General features: G+C 37.8%; 1 protein-coding gene across 1 annotated transcript in view; it reads left to right on the top strand.

Moving 5' to 3' along the window:
• The first annotated feature begins 8590 nt into the window (after positions 1 to 8590).
• Positions 8591 to 25617, top strand: part of LOC136883818 (uncharacterized) — a 28822-nt gene continuing 11795 nt past the window's right edge. The window contains exon 1 of the mRNA XM_068229483.1: positions 8591 to 8654. Coding sequence (XP_068085584.1) covers positions 8591 to 8654 — 64 coding nt within the window. The remainder of the gene's footprint in view (positions 8655 to 25617) is intronic.

Raw genomic sequence — 25617 nt, 5'->3', positions numbered from 1 at the left:
AATGAATAGCGTATATGTGTGTTCCAATCAGATTGCAGTATTAAAATATTTTCTAAAGTAGCGGGACAAAATGTATTTTACTCGTCTGCAATCTAGGCTAACAATTAAGATGGATTTCGTGACAGCAAGATATTAGTATTTACTAAAGAATTTTTGGACCAAGTCAATAGCTTATTGGTAATGAGTAAAAGTAATTGCGCACTGAACTTTTGGGTAGCAACACGAATGTGAAGTCCCTACCGTCATGGGGTTTGTTAGTTAGCGTGTAAGAAGAAACAATCCAACTAACGCTACGGGTATTACAAAAAAAGTTACGAACAATTGTGTGATCACACTCCATCCGTAAATTGACATGTATTTTTGGAATTTTAGTGTGTAATGTTTTTCATCTCTTAAGCATTTCATTAAGGAGGCGCTCTCCAACGCCCTCGAACGGGGATTCCTGTGTGGTCAAGAGCTTGTATCCATCCGCTAAAGTAGTAACTTTGCCACCAAACAGCTCCAATCTCGAGCGTCAGTCAGCTTCAGATGGTCTTGTAGATAACACGCATGTCGCATATCGCTCTGTCTTTTCGGATATCCACAGTGAACAAAGAATATTTGTCTGTATATTTATGAGAAGTTAACTATCAGAAGTGCCGAATGAATATGAAAGTGATTTTAAATATATTAGGGAAATAAATAATGGACAAACATATACTCGGAATCAAATTTACATATTGCTGACACGAAATTATGAGTTACGCAATAATTGCAGTACAGTTGTAATATATATTGAGTATGCTAACTACTGCTGGGAGTTAGACATTCTAAAACATTAGCAGATTACTACAATCTTTGGGAACACTTTTCTTGTTTTGTTCTGTTGAGCCAGCTGGAGCATAGCTATTTAGGATGAAACTTTCGCCAGCCAGCAGTGTGTCAAGGCTGAGCGCAAACCCTCGCAGATAACGGTTCTTTTGTTAAGACCAAGGGTCGACAGCACCAAGCTGCAGAGTACGTGTGAAGGAGAAATGAGACGTCCAGGGCGACGAATGGCATTAAAATAGGGATGTAGGCGGAGAAAGTTCGCGCCAGATAGCGCTCGTGTACTACTGGGTAAGCGCAAGGCGATCGTCTTATGTTTCTCCCAGTCAGCTGCGAGAAATATACAGATTGTGACCGAGTTTCCTAAGCTAAAGCCTACTATATATTCTCTAATTTTACTCCAAGACTATATTAATTATTTGTACAGGTATATCCCCTAGTATATTATGGACGATTTTCAGCGTTTAAGCGTTAAACAGCTGCAAAATGAGCTACGGACCAGAGGCGCTAAAACTAGCGGGAGGAAGGAAGAATTAGTACAGCGGTAATTACAAAATTCTAACACGCTTTATTATCTAAATAATAAATAGGAGTCAGCATGCCTTTTCCTAAAGAATACAATTACTTGATTATTGTACATTGAGAAATATATAAATATACCTCCACAAGACTTAAATCATAAATAGAGATTTAAATACGCATTTACTCTACTTGCATATAGTCTTCAATTCACGTATTTTTTTAGGTTGATGGCTTACATGAAACTGCAGATACAGCCTTGTCCACCACCAAAGGCATGTGAATTTCTTCAGTTTCCTAGTACCGGTTCCTTTGAAGAATTGACTATCAGCCATAAGGTGAAGATCACCATCACAAATGTGCATTTGATGGATTATTTTGTATTTAGAAAATCGGAAATAGATGGAGCACCTGTTTCCAACTACAAATCATTGTGTGATGGTGGATACAGACTTTTCAGTGAAAAGTTTGTTTTGTTTATAAAATGTTTTTTTCAATCGGATGAAATTCTAATATGCAGTGCTGTGAAATCCGAGTACACAAAACATAAGAGCTATAATGTGAAGCTTATTTTAGGAGTACCTGGTGACATTATAGGAGCGGAATGTGAATGTGTTGCTGGAGCAGGCCCCAAGGCATGTTGTAAGCATATTGCTGCTGTAAGCTATGCATTAGAGCACTTCTCCAAGACTGGTATTGTTCAGTGTTCAGAAACATGCACCCAAAATTTACAAACTTTTCACCATCCCCCTTCCAAACGGTTGAGGCCAGTTAGCCCTATGAAAGTGGAATGTTTGCCCTTGGAACAAGTTTTCCAGGAACCCTGCCATGATGTTAGGCCATTGTCAGGAGTTAATCAGCCTGGATATCAGCAATATGTTGAAGGTATTGTGAAAAGTTCCCAACATAAGCTTGCTTTTTCTTTTGCTCTAAAAAAAGAACAGGCCAGCTGCTTTGATGTCATTCATGACCACCATTATGGTGTGGATCCATGTGCGACACAAGCTGAAAATCTTGTAAGAGTCAATGATGAGGAAAGGAAGAAAATTGAGGAAAATACTAGACAACAATCCCAGCAAAGTCTATGGTTCAAAGAGAGGAAATATCGTTTGACAGCAAGTAATTTTGGGAAAATCTGTCACTCAAAAACACCTAAAGCCCTAGCAAAATCCTTATTCAAGGGAAGTTTGTTTTGCTCCAGTGATATGAAATGGGGACTTCAAATGGAAGACTCAGCAAGGGACAGATATTCTCAGCTAACAGGCCATGTAGTCCAAAAGTGTGGCCTCATTATTCATCCTATCAGACATTATCTGGCAGCATCTTGTGATGGATTAATTGGACAGGATAGAGTCTTGGAACTTAAAGGGTTGCCAAGTAATAAAAATGAAGCTATTTCAATCAAATGTGTTCCATACTTGGGTGAGAGCAGTGGTGCAGTGATACTCAAGAAAAATCACAACCATTACTTCCAAGTGCAAGGCCAGCTGTTTGTTACAGGCAGACATTATTGTAGCTTTGTTGTGTACACTGCTGTTGACATGCTAGTGTTGGAAATAGAGAGAGATGACATTTTCATTCATGAAATGGTGGCAAAATTAGACAAGTTTTACCATGAATATTTTGTTCCAGTCATCCTAACCTGACATAATGGTTTTCCTGAAATTGCATAACATAAAACATACAAATATTATCCTCCCTGAAAGACGAATTTTACTGACATGCAATTTTGACTGCAGTATTTTGTATGTTTTAGCAAGTCCTATAGCCCGTTCTATGTGTATTCTTTTAGAGGCTATCCTCCTTGTTTCAATGTTTTCTGATGGAGTAAACTGCCTTTTGCCTTTCAGAAATGGTGGGATATTTAATGTTACACCTTTAGTGCATAACAGATCCTGAATGTTGAACCCCCTATCTGCCATAACTGAATCTCCTTCTTCCAAGAGATCCAACATTCCTGATCTGATAAATAACTGCCTATCTGATATTGCCCCACCATATGCATCAGATATGAAACTTATGAAACCAGATGGATTTATACCTATTAATACCTTTGTTGTGTTTGCATTTTTGTATGGAGAAAATGTAGCTTGCTGTGCTATAGGGTTCTTAGGTTTTGCTATTGTAATCTCAGTTGCATCAATTATTACTCTAGTCGAGGGGTATTTCTGTCTAAAAGCAAGGGGGCTGTTTTCAAGGACAGTTTCTCTATCAGGCCATATGTTCAACTCTTTAAATTGGCAGTACATGAAATTAATCCAAACATTAAATATTCTTCCAACAGTAGTTTTATGGATTCCAAAGTTAAGGCCTAGTTCCTGGTCAGATTTGTTAGTCCTTAGCTTCATAACTGTCAATAAGAAACACAGTCTGGGTTCAAGAGGGAATATCTGTAAATTGTATCTGTTTTCTCCCAAAACAGCAAACACCAAATTAAAATGTTGGACGTCTGCAAACCCTGTATAAAGCAATACGGCATCAGGATTATTCATTATTTGCTCAACAACCAAATTACTTGTAGTATTTGTCTGAGTACTGACGTCTATGAAAATGGGAGTCACAGATGTTACATTCACTTCTTCGGGTATATTCACGATTTCTTCCCGTACTTCAATGGGGATGATTTCTGAAGATTCCAATATTGTAAGCTTATCGTGGTAATCCGGCGATTTTCTTGTGTATAGCCTCTTCCTTCTTTTTGTTGTGTTCGTGGTCCATGGAAAAAGCGATGGAACAGCGCCCGGTTTTAATCTTGCTCTCTCACCTTTAAATAGAAACATAAATTCTGTGGTTGTTATCGAAATGCCTAATCACTTTATAGGTAGAAAATACGAATTATTTCCGTTCGTAAGTCGCACTTACCCAACAAAGTTTTCGTGAAGTCTCCAGGTTGAAAATGATGGGAACACACTTTAATATTTTCGGTCAGATTCTTCTCACTGAAATGTTTCCTTCTAATAGTATGTAACCATTTCTTCCTCATTTCTTTATTTTGTGGAAACTGATGAAACGAAAACGAGCTTCCCTGATTTTTACAAAGAGGAACACTGCAATAGCTCGGCATAGTCACGAAAATAACAATTTAAACAACTTAAATTCGTGGATATTAGCGGCATGAGTACACAGGAGACAAATGAAGAGCGCCTTGCGCTTACCCAGTGCAACAGCACTGCGCTCTATCGGTGCTAGTTCTATACATCCCTATTCTTCTGCAGTTCAGCGTAGGACAGGTCGTGTGTATATTAAGTGATAAGTGTTAATATTTTACACCAGCGAAATAGTCAAAATATCGTGTGAAACTGTATTATGTGTTAGTTATAAGCAGTAATTAAGGAATATGTGTACCTCAAGAAAAATGAAAAAATTGTTGTAAAATGGGTTACTAAATCATCATGGCTGCTACCTCTGACGGAGATGACAGGTTGCTAATGTAAGTACCATTCTTATATGGTTATGTAGAATCTAAAACATCCCTTTAATATAATTTAAATGTAAGTTACGCGAGTCATAGATGTAAGTACGGGAACACAGTCAACTTATTTAGGGTATTGCATTCGTATTCATTGTTCTTAGGAAATGTTATTATTATTATTATTATTATTATTATTATTATTATTATTATTATTAATTATATAATTATGGCGTTACTTCAGGATCTTTGTAATAATTTCCACGAATATTTGAAGTATAACCTCAGCTTAGTATGATGTTGAAAGCGTGTTTATTTTGAGGTATTGGAAGGATCGGCGTAGAAAAATATGATTATTATTATTATTGTCAATGAATTAATAATATTATTTTGTATGCAGACTAATATACCGAGTGTTGATGGTAATAATTTAATTAAATGCTATAATCTGAATCTGCGTGACTCATCGTCAAAATTTCAGTAAAGGTGATGGTGCTTGTTATATTTTTTATATCTTAATAAATAATTGGGTGGTAAAAAAATTACTATAAGAAAATTTATGTCTTTAGTAAGAATTATTTATTGTTGAGTTATAAATGCGATGTTGAGTGACGATAGCACTCAGTGAGTTTATAAGGTCCATTTGTAACGGAACGAAGTGATACGCAATGCCATTCTCAGTGGAAAAATGAGAGATGTATGTATATTAGTATGTTGACTGGAAATAATGGAAATACGTGTTGCTGCTGAGATATAATGGATGCCAGTGTATTGAAGTCGAGATCATTTAATATTGAGAAATATATATGATGATAAACCAGTCAAATATTACGTGATTCAAAGGACCAAGTGATGTTTTATGGGTAAAATTGTGACGCAACATCCAGAGATGACAGGCAGAATTTTATTGAATAGTTAGAATGCCGCTGTAATATTGTATTGGCACGACAAACATCCAATTAATTTATTAAGAGTGTTATTTTGTTTATCTTAAAAAATGTGCGTGATACTACGGGATATTATTATTATTATTATTATTATTATTATTATTATTATTATTATTATTATTAATATCAAAAATTTAATTTCTCTTATTTTGGTATTATGGTTTTTAGTAATGACATGAACCCTATTTTATGCTTTCGTCGTAGGCTACAATTGAATAAGCAACGAAATTAATTGTTTTATTGTCGTGGTTAGCGGTATAATTTCAGTGAATAAATACTATATGGACACTGAAATTAACCAATCCTTATATGAAGTTTGTGAACCTGAGTTATAATTTTCTTTTGGAGAAATGGTTGGTATATATCGATCTTTACTGTGCATAATCAATCTTTCCTGTATATTTTGTAAATAATTAATGATAGTTTGCTGTTTTGATTAACATGTTAGGCTAGTACATTTGGCTGTGTTTTCTCGTTTATTGTAAATAGTACCATATTTTAGGAGATATTTTCTTAAGTGGGAGAGAATTTTCTCTTTCGTTGTAACGTAGAGTAAGATAGGGTAAAGACTCGCGTACAAAATAAAGGAATGTTTTGGGATTCTAAAGCAACAACAACAACAAACATTTAAATTTGTCAGGTTACTGAACAAATGTTTTGAATTAACATTTATGTGTTTAGAAAGAGTGTGTTATGGAACACGAATTATACTTGGAAAATTCAGTAACTATGTGGTGACTAGAAATGTATTATTATTATTATTGTTAATTATTTTATGTCCACTAACTATTATGTTTATCCAGGTTATTAATATCACATAACCATGTTATTGTGTATATCTGCGTTTATATTTACAAATTTTAAATAACATATTTGGTAATTAATTTTCAAATTTAGCAATTAACAAAATTAATTATTTTAAGAATTATTTAGTGATGAGGTAACACATTTCAATTTATAAAATATACTTTTGGTCGTTGTAACATTGTAATATTATGACCTGAATCTGAGTTAACATTACATTAATTGATATTAATTAAATTCCTCATTTTTCTTAAATTTTATAAATAAAATTTTATACACAAAATTTAGAAATCAGTCTGTGTCATGATTTATATAGAGAGTAGACTATCCTTAGTATCCCTATGCATCCCTATTCGACGACGGGGACTGATCGCGCCTGGCACAGAGATCACACTTCTTCGGCAAGTACATTCTTTTCAGGGCAGCCGTGGCAATATTGGACTCCAGGTCAACACCGAAGAAGCTTTGCAAGGGTGCAGTATACCAAAAAGGAACGGGCAACATAGTGACTTGGCCAGACATCTGACGGAGTTACGAGGGAAATAGGTGCTAGGAATTGCTCCACTCCTCTGTGAAGTTGCGGTTGTGGAACTCAATATTGAGCAATATGAAGCGAAATTTGTACTATAATAAGCGAGTACAGAAGTAAATAAAACACTATTTCGTTAAGAAAGTAGAGTGATATGCCAGGGAATGAGAAAGAATCTGCAGAAATTTAGTTTACTTGGCTCTCAGATGTTTACAGATTTTCTAATGGACATTGTGCCTCGAAGCTTACATAATCAAATGTTACGCTATAGATTATGTTACATATATATCTTTTTCTTCTTTCCTGGCCGTATGTGTACCCATAAAACGGGCACTCCCGAGTTCACTCAGGGTCGGCTCGTCTGACTCGGAGAGAGTATGTCTACGTTCTTGTACCCGATCTAATGGCACTTCACTTTTCCTTAAAGCAGCCTCAGCAGTTTGTTTCCATGTTGTCTTAGTACGCCCTCTTCCTCTCTTCGGCGGCAAGAGCTTTCCGTACTAAATGGTGTTCATTTCTTCTTCTGACGTGGCCATACCAGCAGAGTTGTTTTTCCTCCATCTTGTCGCTGATGGGCACAATTTTAAAGCATCCTCGCACGTGTTTACTGCGCACTCTGTCACCCAGAGTGACTCCCACCGACCATCGCAACATCCGTATCTCTGCAACATGCATTCGCTGGTCATGATTTTTCTGCGTTGTCCAACATTCGGAGCCGTACATGAGGGCAGGCCGGACAGTGGTTTTGTACACTTTGCCCTTTAATTTGAATGGCATTCGCTTATCACACAGAACACCAGTAAGAGACCGCCATTTCATCCAACCAACAATGATGCGGTGCTTGACGTCTGCATCGATATCACCATCAGCTGTGATGACTGATCCAAGATATTTGAACTTGTCGATCATAGTCAGTGGTTCTCCAGCATGGAAGACAATGTTGTGTAGGCCCACTTGCCCTGGCTGCTTAAAGTTGAAGAACACGTACTCCGTCTTCTTGAGACTTATTCTTAACCCATTTGCCTCTAGTATTACTCGCCATCGTTCCAAGACTGCCTCAACCTCCTGACATGGCACACCAACCAAAACAATATCGTCTGCATAAAGTATGGTCTGTCATCAGCTGCTCCGTCAGGTAGTTGATGACAATGTTGAACAGTGCCGACCCCTGATGTACACCAACATCAACATGGAAACTACCTGAAACACCTGCAATGCTTTTCACCATGGCAGATGGACGTAGGTACATATCTTCGATCATTTTCACGTATACCTCAAGAAATTTTTGATGTAGTGCTGCCCAGGCTTTCTCCAGATCGATGAATACCATATGGAGGTCTTTACGTAGCTCATGGCGTTTCTCAATCAAGATCCGCAGAGTCTGAATTGCGTCACTTCTTGACATACCTGATGTGAAACCACAGTGGTTCCGGTGGATGTTAAACAAACCCTTGATGAAGTCTCCTATGACGCGCTCCCAGATTTTGAGTGTGTGTGAAGTGAGTTTGATGCCTCGGTAATTCTCACACTCTCACTATAAACGCACGGAAAAATGTCAAGAAAAACAACTATTTCATGTTTGTGGATTACTGTAGTCACGTCCTAGTTCGTGAACCATGGGCAACGGTTGAGTGGCCTAGTAAGTGGTCCTGAGTGTCGGGATACCAGTTGCTATGGAATAGGAGTGGGCATCTCGGACATATTCTGAGTCGTGGCCTTCCTTGTGCTCAGGCGGCTAGGACTATACAATTCACCGGTGGTCCCTAACCCGTTAGAGGAGAGATCCTCACTTGGACTATGTGCAAGTAGGGCAGCATCCTGCTTCATGAATTTACCGAGCTCAGAACACTTTAAGCAAGCCTCGGACCTATGGGAGTATCGGAGTCCCACTCCCATTTGACAGGAGAGGGACTCCTTGGAAACAACTTGGCGAACGAAATGGAATTCGATGGGGAGCTATCAATATTAATGGGGCTTATGGAAGAAAGAAAGTAGAACTGGCTGAGTCTGCAAAGAGGATGCATTTGGATGTGCTAGGAGTAACTGATATTAGGGTAAGGGGAGATAATGAGGAAGAGATAGGAGATTGTAAAGTGTACTTGACGGGTGTTAGAAAGGGAAGGGCAGAGTCTGGGGTAGGGCTCTTTATCAGGAATACCATTGCACGCAACATAGTTTCTGTTAGACACGTAAATGAGCGAATGATGTGGATAGATTTGTCAGTTGCAGGAATTAGGACTAGAATTGTGTCCGTGTATTCACCATGTGAGGGTGCAGATGAGGATGAAGTGGACAAGTTTTATGAAGCATTGAGTGACATCGTGGTCAGGGTCAACAGCAAGGATAGAATAGTGCTAATGGGCGATTTCAATGCGAGAGTTGGGAATAGAACTGAAGGATACGAAAGGGTGATTGGTAAATGTGGGGAAGATATGGAAGCTAATGGGAATGGGAAGCGTTTGCTGGACTTCTGTGCTAGTATGGGTTTAGCTGTTACGAATACATTCTTCAAGCATAAGGCTATTCACCGCTACACATGGGAGGCTAGGGGCACCAGATCCATAATCTATATATATAAAATAACTTGTCCTGACTGACTGACTGATTCATCATCGCCGAGCCGAAACTACTGGACATAATGAAATGAAATTTTGGGGATACATTCATATTAAGATGTAGGTGCTCGCTAAGAGAGGATTTTTGGATATTCCATCGCCAAGGGGGTGAAAAGGGGGGTGAAATTTTAAAATGATTGTATCTATATCTCAAAACTTTAAAAGTTTACAGATGTAAAAATTAGGATTTAGAATCGTCTTTAAAAATAAGGAAACACGTATTTTTTTGTTTTCAGAAAATCCCAATAGGAGGGGTGAAAAAAGGGTGATCAAGGGGTTGAATGCCTTTAATCACGATACCGGTACTTATATCTCAGAAACTGAACATATTACAGACCTGAAAATTGGTACTTTTGATCTCTTTTAAAAATAAAGAAACACGTATTTTTTTGTTTTTGGAAAATCCAATTAATGGGAGGGTGAAAAGGGGGTGAATTTTTAAAATGTGTGAATCTATATCTCCAAACTTTTAAAGATTGCAGATGTAAAAATTGGTATTTAGAATCTTCATTAAAAATAAAGAAACACGTATTTTTTTGTTTTTGGAAAATCGCAATAGGAGGAGTGAAAAGGGGGCGAGAAAGGGGTTAATTGCCTTTAATGAGGCTACTTATATCTCAGAAACTGAAGATATTATAGACCTGAAAATTGGTGTTTGGGATCTCCTTTAAAAATAAAGACACACGTATTTTTTGTTTCTGGAAAACCCAATTAAGCGGGGGTGAAAAGGGGGTAATATTTTAAAATGAGTGTATCTATTTCTCAAAACTTTTAAAGGTTATAGATGTAAAAATTGGTATTTATAATCTCCATTAATAATAAAGAAACACGTATATTTTGTTTTCGGAAAATTCTAATAGGAAGGGTGGAAAAGGTTGAAAAAGGGGTCGAATGCATTTCATGAGTCTACTTATATTTCAGAACCTGAAGATATTACAGACCTGAAAATTGGTGTTTGGGATCTCCTTTAAAAATAAAGTAACACGTATTTTTTGTTTGTGGAAAATACAATAAATGGGGGGGTTAAAAGGGGGTGATTTTTTAAAATGAGTGTATCTATATCTCAAAACTTTTTAAGTTTATAGATGTAAAAATTGGTATTTAGAATCTCCTTTAAAAATGAAGAAACACGTATTCTTTTGTTTTCGGAAAATCCCAATAGGAAGGGTGTAAAAGGGTGAATAATGGGTTGAATGCCATTCATGGGGCTACTTATATTTCAGAACCTGAAGATATTATAGACCTGAAAATTGGTATTTTGGATCTACTTTAAAAGTAAAGAAACACGTATTTTTTCGTTTTTGGAAAATCCAAATATTGGGGGGTGAAAAGGAAGGGTGAATTTCTTAAAATGAGTGTGTCTACATCTTAAAACTTTAAAATTTACAGATGTCAAAATTGGTAGTTAGAATCTCCTCTAAAAGTAAATCCTAATAGGAGGGGTGTAAAAGGGTGAAAAATGGGTTGAATGCCTTTAATGAGGATACACATATCTCAGAAACGAAAGATATTACAGAACTGATAATTCGCATATGGGATCTCCTTTAGAAATAAAGAAACACGTATTTTTTAGTTTTTGGAAAAGCCAATTAATGGCGGTTAAACAGGAGTGACAAATTGGGGAGAATTTTTGAAAGACTATACCTACAGAATATCTTGGAAAAGTAAAATGTTACAGACGTAAAAAGTGGGTGTAAATCTCCTGTAAATGTAAAGAAATATAGGTGATTTGTTTTTGGAAACTCCACTTAAGGGGAACTCAAAAGGAGTGAAATTTTAAAATGAGAATGTTTACAGTATATCTAAAAAACTTAACATGTTACAGAAGTGAAAAATGGTATTTTTTATCTCTATTAAACATAAAGAAAAGTGTATTTTTAGTTTTCGGAAATACCACTTGGGTAGGGGGTAAAAGTGACTGAAAATGGTGATGAATTCTTTTAATTAGGCTACTGATATCTCAAAAATGAAGATGTTACAGACGTGAAATTTGATATTTGCAATCTGCTTTAGAAGCAAAAGAAACACGTATTCTCGGAAAATCCAATGAAGGAGGGGGGTGGGGGTTGAAAGAATTGAAAAATTAATTGTATGAGAATACATACATTTAATAAAAACTAAAGTTGTTACAGACGTGAAAATTTGTATTTGGATCTCCTTTAAAAACAAAGAAAAACGCGTTTTGGTGGGGAAACCATCTTAGAGGGCGGGAGTGTAAAGGAGTTGAATTCCTTTCATGAGGACACATAAATCAAAGACTGAAGGAGTTAGAGTCGTGATAATTAGTATTTAGAAGATCCTTTACTATTAAAGAAACAAGTATTTTTTGCGGGAAAATTCACTTAGGGGAGGGGGGGGGTATTGTGAAATGAAGTGAAGAAAAGTAAATTATTTTTATGGGGATACTTATATCTCAAAACTGAAGGTAATAGACGTGAACATTGGTGTTTGGAATCTCCCTTAAACATAAAGAAACAAGCATTCTTTTAATTTTTTTTTGGGGGGTGGGGTTGGCGGTAAATAAACTTAACGGCGGTGGGGTGTAGAAGGAGGTGAGACCAATTGATTTTACTGTTATTAATGTACTTATAAGGATCCTCCGTTGCTCAGGCGGCAGCGCGCCGGCCTCTCACAGCTGGCTTCTGTGGTTCAAATCCCGGTCACTCCATATGGCATTCATGCTGAACAAAACGGAGGCGGGACAGGTTTTTCTTCGGATACTCCGGTTTTCCCTGTCATCAGCCATTCCAGCAACACATAATAATAATAATAATAATAATAATAATAATAATAATAATCCGGACCGTCGTCAAATGTGCGGACCGCGCTGGAAACGGCTCCTGGACGGGTAATGACTAAGAATGCAGTCCGGCCGCGGGTTCAGTGCCGCCAAGGCACCCAATATGAAGCACGATCTCCTGAAGGATTTTACCCATATTAAAAATATTATAGGAAAAGATGGCAAAGATTTACGGACCCAACTGACCGGGAGGAATACCTGAGCCTAGCCAGGGAAGTACGAAATCGATTGCTGGAAAGGAAGATTTAAAAACGGGAGGAAACGTGCCGTAAAATAATAGAAAACCAGTCAGATCGGGAATTTTGGTGGATTCTCGCAGAAAACGAGTCAGATCGCGAATTTCGGCGGATTATATATCTAAAACAATAAGCATTCAATTATAAATTTCAGTATAATACCGTAGCGAAGCACGGGTATCTTGCTAGTCTATATATATATAAAATAGCTTGTCCTGACTGACTGACTGATTCATCATCGCCGAGCCAAAACTACTGGACATAATGAAATGAAATTTTGGGGATACATTCATATTAAGATGTAGGTGCTCGCTAAGAGAGGATTTTTGGATATTCCTTTGCTAAGGGGGTGAAAAGGGGGGTGAAATTTTAAAATGAGTGCACCTATATCTCAAAACTTTAAAAGTTTACAAATGTAAAAATTGGTATTTAGAATCTTCTTTGAAAATAAGGAAACACGTATTTTTTTGTTTTCAGAAAATCCCAATAGGAGGGGTGAAAAAGGGTGAAAATGGGGGAAAATGTGTTCAATGCCTTTAATCAGGATACCGGTAGTTATATCTAAGAAACTGAAGATATTACAGACCTGAATATTGGTACTTTTGATCTCTTTTAAAAATAAAGAAACACGTATTTTTTTGTTTTTGGAAAATCTAATTAATGGGAGGGTGAAAAGGGGGTGAATTTTTAAAATGAGTGAATCTATATCTCCAAACTTTTAAAGATTGCAGATGTAAAAATTGGTATTTAGAATCTTCATTAAAAATAAAGAAACACGTATTTTTTTGTTTTCGGAAAATCGCAATAGGAGGTGTGAAAAGGGGTGAAAAAGGGGTTGAATGCCTTTAATGAGGCTACTTATATCTCAGAAACTGAAGATATTATAGACCTGAAAATTGGTGTTTGGGATCTCCTTTAAAAATAAAGAAACACGTATTTTTTTGTTTCTGGAAAACCCAATTAAGGGGGGTAAAAAAGGGGTAATATTTTAAAATGAGTGTATCTATATCTCAAAACTTTTAAAGGTTATAGGTGTAAAAATAGGTATTTAGAATCTCCATTAAAGATAAAGAAACACGTATATTTTGTTTTCGGAAAATCCTAATAGGAAGGGTGGAAAAGGTTGAAAAAGGGGTCGAATGCATTTCATAAGTCTACTTATATTTCAGAACCTGAAGATATTACAGACCTGAAAATTGGTGTTTGGGATCTCCTTTAAAAATAAACACGTATTTTTTGTTTGTGGAAAATACAATTATGGGGGGGGGGGGTTGAAAAGGGGGTGATTTTTTTAAAATGAGTGTATCTATATCTCAAAACTTTTTAAGTTTATAGATGTAAAAATTGGTATTTAGAATCTCCTTTAAAAATAAAGAAACACGTATTCTTTTGTTTTCGGAAAATCCCAATAGGAAGGGTGTAAAATGGTGAATAATGGGTTGAATGCCTTTCATGAGGATAATTATATTTCAGAACCTGAAGATATTACAGACCTGAAAATTGGTATTTTGGATCTACTTTAAAAGTAAAGAAACAGGTATTTTTTCGTTTTTGGAAAATCCAAATATTGGGGGGTGAAAACGGGGGTGAATTTTTTAAAATGAGTGTGTCTACATCTTAAAACTTTAAAATTTACAGATGTAACAATTGGTGGTTAGAATCTCCTCTAAAAATATAGGAACACGTATTTTTTGTTTCCAGTAAGTCCTAATAGGAGGAGTGTAAAAGGGTGAAAAATGGGTTGAATGCCTTTAATGAGGATACACATATCTCAGAAACGAAAGATATTACAGAACTGATAATTCGCATATGGGATTACCTTTAAAAATAAAGAAACACGTATTTTTTAGTTTTTGGAAAAGCCAATTAATGGCGGTTAAACAGGAGTGACAAATTGGGGTGAATTTTTTGAAAGACTATATCTACAGAATATCTTGGAATCGTAAAATGTTACAGACGTAAAAAGTGGGTGTAAATCTCCTGTAAATGTAAAGAAATATAGGTTATTTGTTTTTGGAAACTCTACTTAAGGGGAACCCAAAAGGGGTGAAATTTTAAAATGAGAATTTTTACGGATATCTAAAAAACTTAACATGTTACAGAAGTGAAAAATGGCATTTTTTTATCTCTATTAAACATAAAGAAAAGTGTATTTTTAGTTTTCGGAAATACCACTTGGGTGGAGGGCGGGGGGGGGGGGTAAAAGTGACTGAAAATGGTGATGAATTCTTTTAATTAGGCTACTGATATCTCAAAAATGAAGATGTTACAGACGTGAAATTTGATATTTGCAATCTGCTTTAAAAGTAAAGAAACACGTATTCTCGGAAAATCCAATGAAGGGGGGGGGGAAAGAATTGAAACATTAGTTGACTTAATTGTATGAGAATACATAAATCTAATACTAAAGTTATTACAGACGTGAAAATTCGTATTTGGTTCTCCTTTAAAAACAAAGAAAAAGGCGTTTTGGTGGGGAAACCATCTTGGAGGGCGGGAGTGTAAAGGAGTTGAATTCCTTTCATGAGGACACATAAATCAAAAACTGAAGAAGTTAGAGTCGTGATAATTTGTATTTAGAAGATCCTTTGCTATTAAAGAAACAAGTACTTTTTTGCGGGAAAATTCATTTAGGGGGAGGAGAGATTATTGTGAAATGAAATGAAAAAAAGTAAATTACTTTTACGTGGATACTTATATCTCAAAACTGAAGGTAATAGACGTGAACATTGGTGTTTGGAATCTCCCTTAAACATAAAGAAACAAGCATCTTTTTAATTCTTTTTCAGGGGGGGGGGGGTGGCTGTAAATAAACTTAACGGCGGTTGGGTGTAGAAGGAGGTGAGACCAATTGATTTTACTGTTATTAATGTACTTATAAGGATCCTCCGTTGCTCAGGCGGCAGCGCGCCGGCCTCTCACAGCTGGGTTCCGTGGTTCAAATCCCGGTCACTCCATGTGGCATTCGTGCTGGACAAAACGGAGGCGGGACAGGTTTTTCTCCGGATACTCCGGTTTTCCCTGTCATCAGCCATTCCAGCAACACATAATAGTAATAATAATAATAATAATAATAATAATAATATTCCGGACCGTCGTCAAATTGCGGACCGCGATGGAAACGACTCCTGGACGGGTAATGACTAAGAATGCAGTCCGGTCGCGGGTTCAGTGCCGCCAAGGCACCCAGTATGACAGCACGCCGGATCTCCTGAAGGATTATATCCGTATTAAAAATATTATAGGAAAAGATGGCAAAGATTTACGGACCCAACTGACATGGAGGAATACCTGAGCCTAACCCGGGAAGTACGAAATAGATTGCTGGAAAGAAAGATTTTAAAATGGGAGGAAACGTGCCGTAAAATAATAGATCGGGAATTTTGGTGGATTCTCGCAGAGAACGAGTCAGATCGCGAATTTCGGCGGATTATATATCTAAATAAGCATTCAATTATAAATTTCAGTATAATACCGTAGCGAAGCACGGGTATCTTGCTAGTCTATATATATAAAATAACTTGTCCTGACTGACTGACTGACTGACTGATTCATCATCGCCGAGCCGAAACTACTGGACATAAAGGAATGAAATTTTGTGGATACATTGATATTAAGATGTAGGTGCTCGCTAAGAGAGGATTTTTGGATATTCCGTCGTTAAGGGGGTGAAAAGGGGGGATAAATTTTAAACTGAGTATACCTATATCTCAAAACTTTAAAAGTGTACAGATGTAAAAATTGGTATTTAGAATCTTCTTTAAAAATAACGAAACACGTATTTTTTGTTTTCAGAAAATCCCAACAGGAGGGGTGAAAAAGGGTGAAAATGGAGAAAAATGGGTTGAATGCCTTTAATCAGGATACCGGTACTTATATCTCAGAAACTGAAGATATTACAGACCTGAAAATTGGTACATTTGATCTCTTTAAAAAATAAAGAAACACGTATATATTTGTTTTTGGAAAATCCAATTAATCGGAGGGTGAAAAGGGGGTGAATTTTTAAAATGAGTGAATCTATATCTCTAAACTTTTAAAGTGTGCAGATGTAAAAATTGGTATTTAGAATCTTCATTAAAAATAAAGAAATCCGTATTTTTTTGTTTTCGGAAAATCGCAATAGGGGGAGTGAAAAGGGGTGAAAAAGAGGTTGAATGCCTTTAATGAGGCTACTTATATCTCAGAAACTGGAGATATTACAGACCTGAAAATTGGTGTTTGGGATCTCCTTTAAAAATAAAGAAACGCGTATTTTTTGTTTTTGGAAAATCCCATTAATGGGGGGGGCGGGGCTGAAAAGGGGGCGAAATTTTAAAATGAGTGTATCTATATCTCAAAACTTTTAAAGTTTATAGATGTAAGAATTGGTATTTAGAATCTCCTTTAAGAATAAAGAAACACGTATTTTTTGTTTTTGGAAAATGCCAATAGAAAGGGTTGAAAAGGGTGAAAAAGAGGTTGAATGCCTTTAATGAGGCTACTTATATTTCAGAATCTGAAGATATTACAGACCTGAAAATTGGTATTTGGGATCTACTTTTAAAAAAGAAAGAGATATTTTTTCGTTTTTGGAAAATCCAAATAATGGGGGGGTGAAAAGGGGGTGAATTTTTAAAATGAGTGTGTCTACATCTTAAAACTTTAAAAGTTTACAGATGTAAAAAATTGGTATTTAGAAATAAAGGAACATGTATTTTTTGTTTTCTGTAAATCCCAATAGGAGGGGTGTAAAAAGGTGAATAATGGGTTGAATGCCTTTAATGAGGATACATATATCTCAGAAACTGAAAATATTACAGAACTGAACATTTGTATTCGGGATCTCCTTTAAAAATAAAGAAACACGTATTTTTTTGCTTTTGGAAAATCCAATTAATGGCGGTTAAACGGGAGAGACAAATTGGGGTGAATTTTTTGAAAGACGATATCTACAGAATATCTGAGAAACGTAAAATGTTACAGACGTAAAAAGTGGCTATTTGGAATCTCCTGTAGATGTAAAGAAACATAGGTGATTTGTTTTTGGAAACTCCACTTAAGGGGAACTAAAAAGGGGTGAAATTTTAAAATGAGAATTTCTACAGTATATCTCAAAAAACTTAACATGTTACAGAAGTGAAAAATGGTATTTTTTATCTCTATTAAAAATAAAGAAACGTGTATTTTTAGTTTTCGAAATACCACTTGGGTGGAGGAAGGGGGGTGAAAATGACTCAAAATGGTGTTGAATTCTTTTAATTAGGCTACTGATATCTCAAAAATGAAGATGTTACAGGCGTGAAATTTGATATTTGGAATCTGCTTTAAAAGTAAAGAAACACGTATTCTCGGAAAATCCAATGAAGGGGGGGGGGGGGTTAAAGAATTCAAAAATTAATTGACTTAATTGTATGAGAATACATACATCTAATCAAAACTCAAGTTGTACCAGACGTGAAAATTGGTATTTTTATCTCCTTTAAAAACAAAGGAAAGCACGTTTTGGGGGGAAACCATCTTGGTGGGCGGGAGTGAAAAGGAGGCGAATTCCTTTCATGAGGACACATAAATCAAAAACTGAAGAAGTTAGAGTCGTGATAATTGATATTTAGAAGATCCTTTACTATTGAAGAAACAAGTATTTTTTGCTGGAAAATTCACCGGGGGGGGGGGGGGGGTGTGAAAGGGAGTGAAAAATTGTGAATTATTGTTATGGGGATACTTAGATCTCAAAACTGAAGGTAATAGACGTGAACATTGGTGTTTGGAATCTCCTTTAAACATAAAGAAACACGCCTTCTTTTAATATTTTGGGTGGGGAGGGGTAAATAAACTTAACGGCGGTAGGTGTAAAAGGAGGTGAGACCAATTGATTTTACTGTTCATAATGTACTTATAAGGAGCCTCTGTTGCTCAGGCGGCAGCACGCCGGCCTCTCAGAGCTGGGTTCAGTGGTTTAAATCCCGGTCACTCCATGTGACATTCGTGCTGGACAAAACGGAGGCGGGACAGGTTTTTCTCCGGATGCTCAGGTTTTCCCTGTCATCATTCATTCCAGCAACACTGCCCAATATTTCATTTCATTTGTCACTCACCGATCATTGCCCCAGAGGAGTGCTTCGGCAGCCGGTACAATTCCTATTGTCGCTGCAAGATGGGGCTTTATTCATTCCATTCCTGACCCTATCGAATGACTGGAATAGGCTGTAGATTTTCGATGTACTTATTCTGATCATAAACCGCTCATTTTTAATCTTTCCTGGGTTCGTTTTCAATAGCCATCTTTTCCTTCGGTGAACGTTCTTAGATTACAGTAGATTCTCCTGGCATATAAATAAAAATGTAAACACATTTGAAATAAACGATTGGAATGAGGTTGACCGTCAAATTGTTCACCTCTATAATAAGGTCAATAATGCACGGAAGTATGTCATTCGTATCGCCAGAAATCCCGCACACTTGCCTACGCGCGACAATGGTGCTGGTCATATTGTCAACAATGACAATGGCAGCAGATATAATTTACCACCAAGTAGCGGTCTTGCATCTTGCTGTGGGGTCCGGAACATCTATAATAATAATAATAATAATAATAATAATAATAATAATAATAATAATAATAATAATAATAATAATAATAATAATAATGTTCTGGACCGTCGTCAAATGTGCGGACCGCGCTGGAAACGGGTCTTGGACGGGTAATGACTAAGAAAGCAGTCCGGTCGCGGGTTCAGTACCGCCAAGGCACCCAAGACGACACTACGCCGGATCTCCTGAAGGATTTGATCCATATTAAAAATGCTTATAGGGAAAGATGGCAAAGATTTAGGGACCCAACTGACCTGGACCTAGCCCGGGAAGTACGAAATCGATTGCTGGAAAGAAAGATTGAAAAATGGGAGGAAACTTGCCGTAATCTATTAGAAAACGAGTCAGATCGCGAATTTTGGCGGATTCTCGCAGAAAAAGGTCAGATCGTGAATTTCGGCGGATTATATATCTAAATCAATAAGCATTCAATTATAAATTTCAATATAATACCGTAGCGAAGCACGGGTATCTTGCTAGTAAACTATATCTTAACAGACTTCGAATTCAGGAAATCTGTTAGGAATGTACGAGTTTCCCGCGGATTTTTCGATGATACAGACCACTATCTGATCTGTAGTGAACTAAGTACCTCTAGGCCTATGGAGAAAGTGAAATCTGTCTGCAAACGAATAAGGGTAGAAAATCTCCAGGACGAGGAAATTAGACAGAAGTACATGGATATGATTAGTGAGAAGTTTCAAACAGTAGACAGTAAGCAGGTTCAGGATATAGAAAGTGAATGGGTGGCATACAGGGATGCTGTAGTAGAAACAGCAAGGGAATGCCTAGGAACAACTGTGTGTAAAGATGGGAAAAGGCGAACATCTTGGTGGAATGATGAAGTGAGAGCAGCCTGTAAACGTAAAAAGAAGGCTTATCAGAAATGGCTCCAAACAAGGGCCGAGGCAGACAGGGAATTGTACGTAGATGAAAGAAACAGAGCGAAACAAATAGTTGTTGAATCCAAAAAGAAGTCATGGGAAGATTTTGGTAACAACCTGGAAAGGCTAGGTCAAGCAGCAGGGAAACCTTTCTGGACAGTAATAAAGAATCTTAGGAAGGGAGGGAAAAAGGAAATGAACAGTGTTTTGAGTAATTCAGGTGTACTCATAATAGATCCCAGGGAATCACTGGAGAGGTGGAGGGAATATTTTGAACATCTTCTCAATCTAAAAGGAAATCATGCTTGTGGTGTTGCGAAAAGCCAAGCTCATGAGGAGGAGGAAAATTATGTTGGTAAAATTGTGCTAGAGGAAGTGGAAAGGATGGTCAATAAACTCCATTGTCATAAAGCAGCAGGAATAGATGAAATTAGACCTGAAATGGTGAAGTATAGTGGGAAGGCAGGGATGAAATGGCTTCATACAGTAGTAAAATTAGCATGGAGTGTTGGTAAGGTACCTTCAGATTGGACAAAAGCAGTAATTGCACCTATCTATAAGCAAGGGAACAGGAAGGATTGCCACAACTATCGAGGTATCTCTTTGATTATTATACTAGGCAAAGTATTCACTAGCATCTTGGAAGGGAGGGTGCGATCAGTCGTTGAGAGGAAGTTGGATGAAACCCAGTGTGGTTTCAGACCACAGAGAGGCTGTCAGGATCAGATTTTCAGTATGCGCCAGGTAATTGAAAAATGCTACGAGAGGAATAGGCAGTTGCGTTTATGTTTCGTAGATCCAGAGAAAGCATACGACAGGGTACCGAGGGAGAAGATGTTCGCTATACTGGGGGACTATGGAATTAAAGGTAGATTATTAAAATCAATCAAAGGTATTTATGTTGACAATTGGGCTTCAGTGAGAATTGATGGTAGATTGAGTTCTTGGTTCACGGTACTTACAGGGGTTAGACATGGCTGTAATCTTTCACCTTTGCTGTTCGTAGTTTACATGGATCATCTGCTGAAAGGTATAAAATGGCAGGGAGGGATTCAGTTAGGTGGAAATGTAGTAAGCAGTCTGGCCTATGCTGACGACTTGGTCTTAATGGCAGATTGTGCCGAAAGCCTGCAGTGTAATATCTTGGAACTTGAAAATAGGTGCAATGAGTATGGTATGAAAATTAGCCTCTCGAAGACTAAATTGATGTCAGTAGGTAAGAAATTCAATGGAATTGAATGTCAGATTGGTGATACAAAGCTAGAACAGGTCGATAATTTCAAGTATTTAGGTTGTGTATTCTCCCAGGATGGTAATATAGTAAGTGGGATTGAATCAAGGTGTCGTAAAGCTACTGCAGTGAGCTCGCAGTTGCGATCAACAGTATTCTGTAAGAAGGAAGTCAGCTCCCAGACGAAACTATCATTACATCGGTCTGTTTTCAGACCAACTTTGCTTTACGGGAGCGAAAGCTGGGTGGACTCAGGATATCTTATTCATAAGTTAGAAGTAACAGACATGATAGTAGCAAGAATGATTGCTGGTACGAACAGGTGGGAACAATGGCAGGATGGTACTCGGAATGAGGAGATAAAGGCTAATTTAGGAATGAACTCGATGGATGAAGCTGTACGCATAAACCGGCTTCGGTGGTGGGGTCATGTGAGGCGAATGGAGGAGGATAGGTTACCTAGGAGAATAATGGACTCTGCTATGGAGGGTAAGAGAAGTAGAGGTAGACCAAGACGACGATGGTTAGACTCGGTTTCTAACGATTTAAAAGTAAGAGGTATAGAACTAAATGAGGCCACAACACTAGTTGAAAATCGAGGATTGTGGCGACGTTTAGTAAATTCACAGAGGCTTGCAGACTAAACGCTGAAAGGCATAACAGTCTATAATGATAATGTATGTATGTATGTAAACAACTATTTTGTCACAACTGTATGCGGTACATTCTGTTTTGTGAATATAAGAGTGCCTCTGAACACTTAGTACACCATTCTTTTGCCACAACCATGCACTTCCCGCACACATATTTCCCGAATCCCGTCCACACGTCACGAGATTTGTTCCCTGCACAGTTACCAGTTCTGCATATCACTCGGGTACCATAATTCTTGGCTTGTTGCTTTCATTGATCATGAAAGGGCCGCGACGGTTTGGTGGGATACACTTTCTCTGAGCCGTATACAAAGCGCAAAACTGAGTAATTTGGCCACGCTTCCTTAATCTGCTCCAGTACTGGGCAGGCAGATCTCACATCGATTGAGCGGCGGAGGTTTTCTGAAGGCAAAAAATCCTTGGCTCTCTGTCATACCATGTCGATATGTTAAAGATCTCTAGTGGCACATTTGGTGTCAACACGACAACATTCATTAAAAACTCTCCATAGGTCACCCAAGAGTATTTTGCTTCACAATTACGATCTGGCGGAGAAACCGGAACGTCGAAATTTTCACGCAAGTAGTCCAGATGGCGTCACCTCAATATGCAAACACCTGGTGCCTGAGGCCTTTCAGTTATTATTTTAATTATTATTTTGCTTCACATTTGCCACTAGCGCTAACATCTCTATTTGCAAACAAAGCATATTGATTCATTAATTGATTTATTTATTTTTTGGGGTCTAGAAGCACTTTCGAACACTTTCAAATAATAAGGTTAATTACATTTTTTGACAGCCCCAAAGTCGTCATCCTGCCAAATTTTCACCCATTTAGATGCAGAAATTAATATCGGGGCATACAAATTTGACAAAATACTTGCAGGCAATTCTTGGCATTTTAAAAATCTGAACTAGGGTTGACAGTCAAAGTCCCCCATCCAAAAACCGCTCGTTGTAGTTGACAGAACCTTCAGCTTATCTGCAAGCTTTGATGATGTGAAAAAGTTATCTTCAGTCACATTTAGACCCTTCCCTGTGAATGGAGTCATCGGTCATAGAACCACGTTATCACCAACTGGTCCATGAGCAGTCTTATATCGCCGGGCTGAGTGGCTCAGACGGTTAAGGCGCTGGCCTTCTAACCCCAAGTTGGCAGGTTCGATCCTGGCTCAGTCCGGTGGTATTTGAAGGTGCTCAAATACGACAGCCCCGTGTCGGTAGATTTCCTGGCACGTAAAAAGAACTCCTGCGGGACGAAATTCCGGCACCTCGGCGTCTCCGAAGACCTTAAAATTGTAGTTAGTGGGACGTAAAATATTATTATTATTATTATTATTATTATTATTATTATTATTATTATTATTATTATTACAGTCTTATATCATCTTTTTCCCGGCCAGGTCAGGGATTTTTACCTGGACCTGAGGGCTGGTTCGAGGTCCACTCAGCCTACGTGATTAGAATTGAGGAGCTGTTGACGGTGAGATAGCGGCCCCGGTCTAGAAAGCCAAGAATAACGGCCGAGAGGATTCGTCGTGTTGACCACACGACACCTCGTAATCTGCAGGCCTTCGGGCTGAGCAGCGGTCGCTTGGTAGGCCAAGGCCCTTCAACGGCTGTAATGCCATTGAGTTTGCCTGTATATGGAAAACCGTTGCACACATATTTCGTGTCTACATCAACAGCTAAGTGAAACGCAATGCCCTATTTATATGGCTTATTAGGAATGTACTGCAAGAATGGGCACCTACATTTGGATGGAAATATTTGTTCATCGACGCTAAGATTTGGACGTGGTTGGAAAGAAACAAGACAGTTTTGTGTAAAAGGATTCCACACCTGAAATGGAAGGGCAAACTTATCTGTATTCAAATGCTGTCTTCGGGTCACTTTACTTTCAAATCAGAGGTAGGCCCTACTTAATGATTTCTGTAAACTGGTCCATTCTCATCGTTTCAGAGAAGAATGGTGGACCGCACGTTTTAATCCACAGACTCTTCCTCGGAAGCGATTTCTTTCCATATGCGCCACATGCAATCAATACAGCACAGAAGGCATCTATTACCTCCAGCGTGATGGACCGTGTTTCATCTGACGAATTCAAACTTTCTTTTCCGAACAATTTGAATATGTTTCAGAATACTCACACTTATCAAAAGACGCCAGACACTGCCTGCATTATTCTGAGAGATATTTCTTTTAGCATGCTATGGAGTTGCCCCACTGTTCTGCCGAATAATATTCTGGTTTCCGCGTCAACAGGTGGAATCTGATCCATGAGGGATGACTCTCCAAAGCGTTCCATCAACGGCTTGTTCTGCATGACCTACAGGGCACTTTGCAGACTGAGATTGCCCTCTTCCTGAAGTAGCTCTTATAACCCGTTAATTACCACATCCTCGAAGAGGAAATGCGACTGAAGAAGCTTCGACATGTGGAATCAGAGATTCATTTGCATCTGTTTCACTACTTTCATTTACATTTATTGTTCCAATGTTATTGTTCCTACTCATCTTTTCATTACGCACATAGTCTTCATCTTCACTCTCTGACATACCATCATATGAAATATTCGATCAAATGAGAAGCCGCACATTTTCTCACTTTTAACGAAAAGTCAAAAGTTACAGAGCTGGAATGACCACGCTGCAGACAGCTGTGAACCATTTTCTGGCATTATTCCGTTAAGAGTGCACACTTCTCATTTCAATCAGTGCCCCAGAAAAGCGATTGAATAGCTGGAATGCTATGATGAACCAGTGTGTTTACGCACCAGTGGTATCAGAAAATTCATGAACCCGAGAAATGGCATGCTAAAGGAGAGAGATCGAACTCTCCAGCTACTTCCCGCCAATATTCAGGCAGGCAGTTATACTCGGTACTAATCCGATCTATCCGAGATAATTGTCAGCAGAAGACACAAAGCATATCGCAACAAACAAGGGTCAATGTAATGTTATTGTTGATCAATTTTATGAGCTTACGATATTGTACGCCTTCATATTTAGTTTTCTTCCGACTCGGTGATAAGAGGCCATCGAATGTAAAGTGAACCCTTCTTTCTTTCACGATTCCCTCTTGCCTTATCATTCAAGCGATGGTTTCTTTACGGTATTTTCTCATTTTTATAAACATCTTCACAATTTCCCTTGTCCATAGGTTTTGGCATTGCTTCCACTTACTTGTGCCAGGTTCCTCACTTTCATCTATCATATCCGACCTCCCTTGGTTAACTCTTGTCCTTTCCTGACCCCGACATTATTACGTATGGAGGCCTAGGTCTTCGTGGCCCTTGTTTTTCTTAGGTCGATACCTTCGAAGTGTCGGATCCCTTCCATTTTTATTCTCTGATTCGTGTTATATAGAGGAAGATCGGTGATTGTATTCTCTATAACTTTTGTTATTTAGTGTTTTTCGACAGGACCAATAACATAGGTAAATAAAATTTAATTTTAGGCGCTTTCCCCTAAATTACCATTTCAACCAGAGCGAATCAAATTATTTATAGCGTAGATTGTAGTTCCTTATTGCCCGATTTTACATATCGATTTTCATAAAATTCTGTTTACCCATTTTCTAATGGCTCGGTGTTGATATGGACGTGGC

The sequence above is a fragment of the Anabrus simplex genome, chromosome 1 (assembly GCF_040414725.1).
Source record: "Anabrus simplex isolate iqAnaSimp1 chromosome 1, ASM4041472v1, whole genome shotgun sequence".
Classification (NCBI taxonomy): domain Eukaryota; kingdom Metazoa; phylum Arthropoda; class Insecta; order Orthoptera; family Tettigoniidae; genus Anabrus; species Anabrus simplex.
The sequence above is the reverse complement of the archived record's forward strand: the minus strand, read 5'-3'. Positions and strand labels throughout refer to the sequence as shown.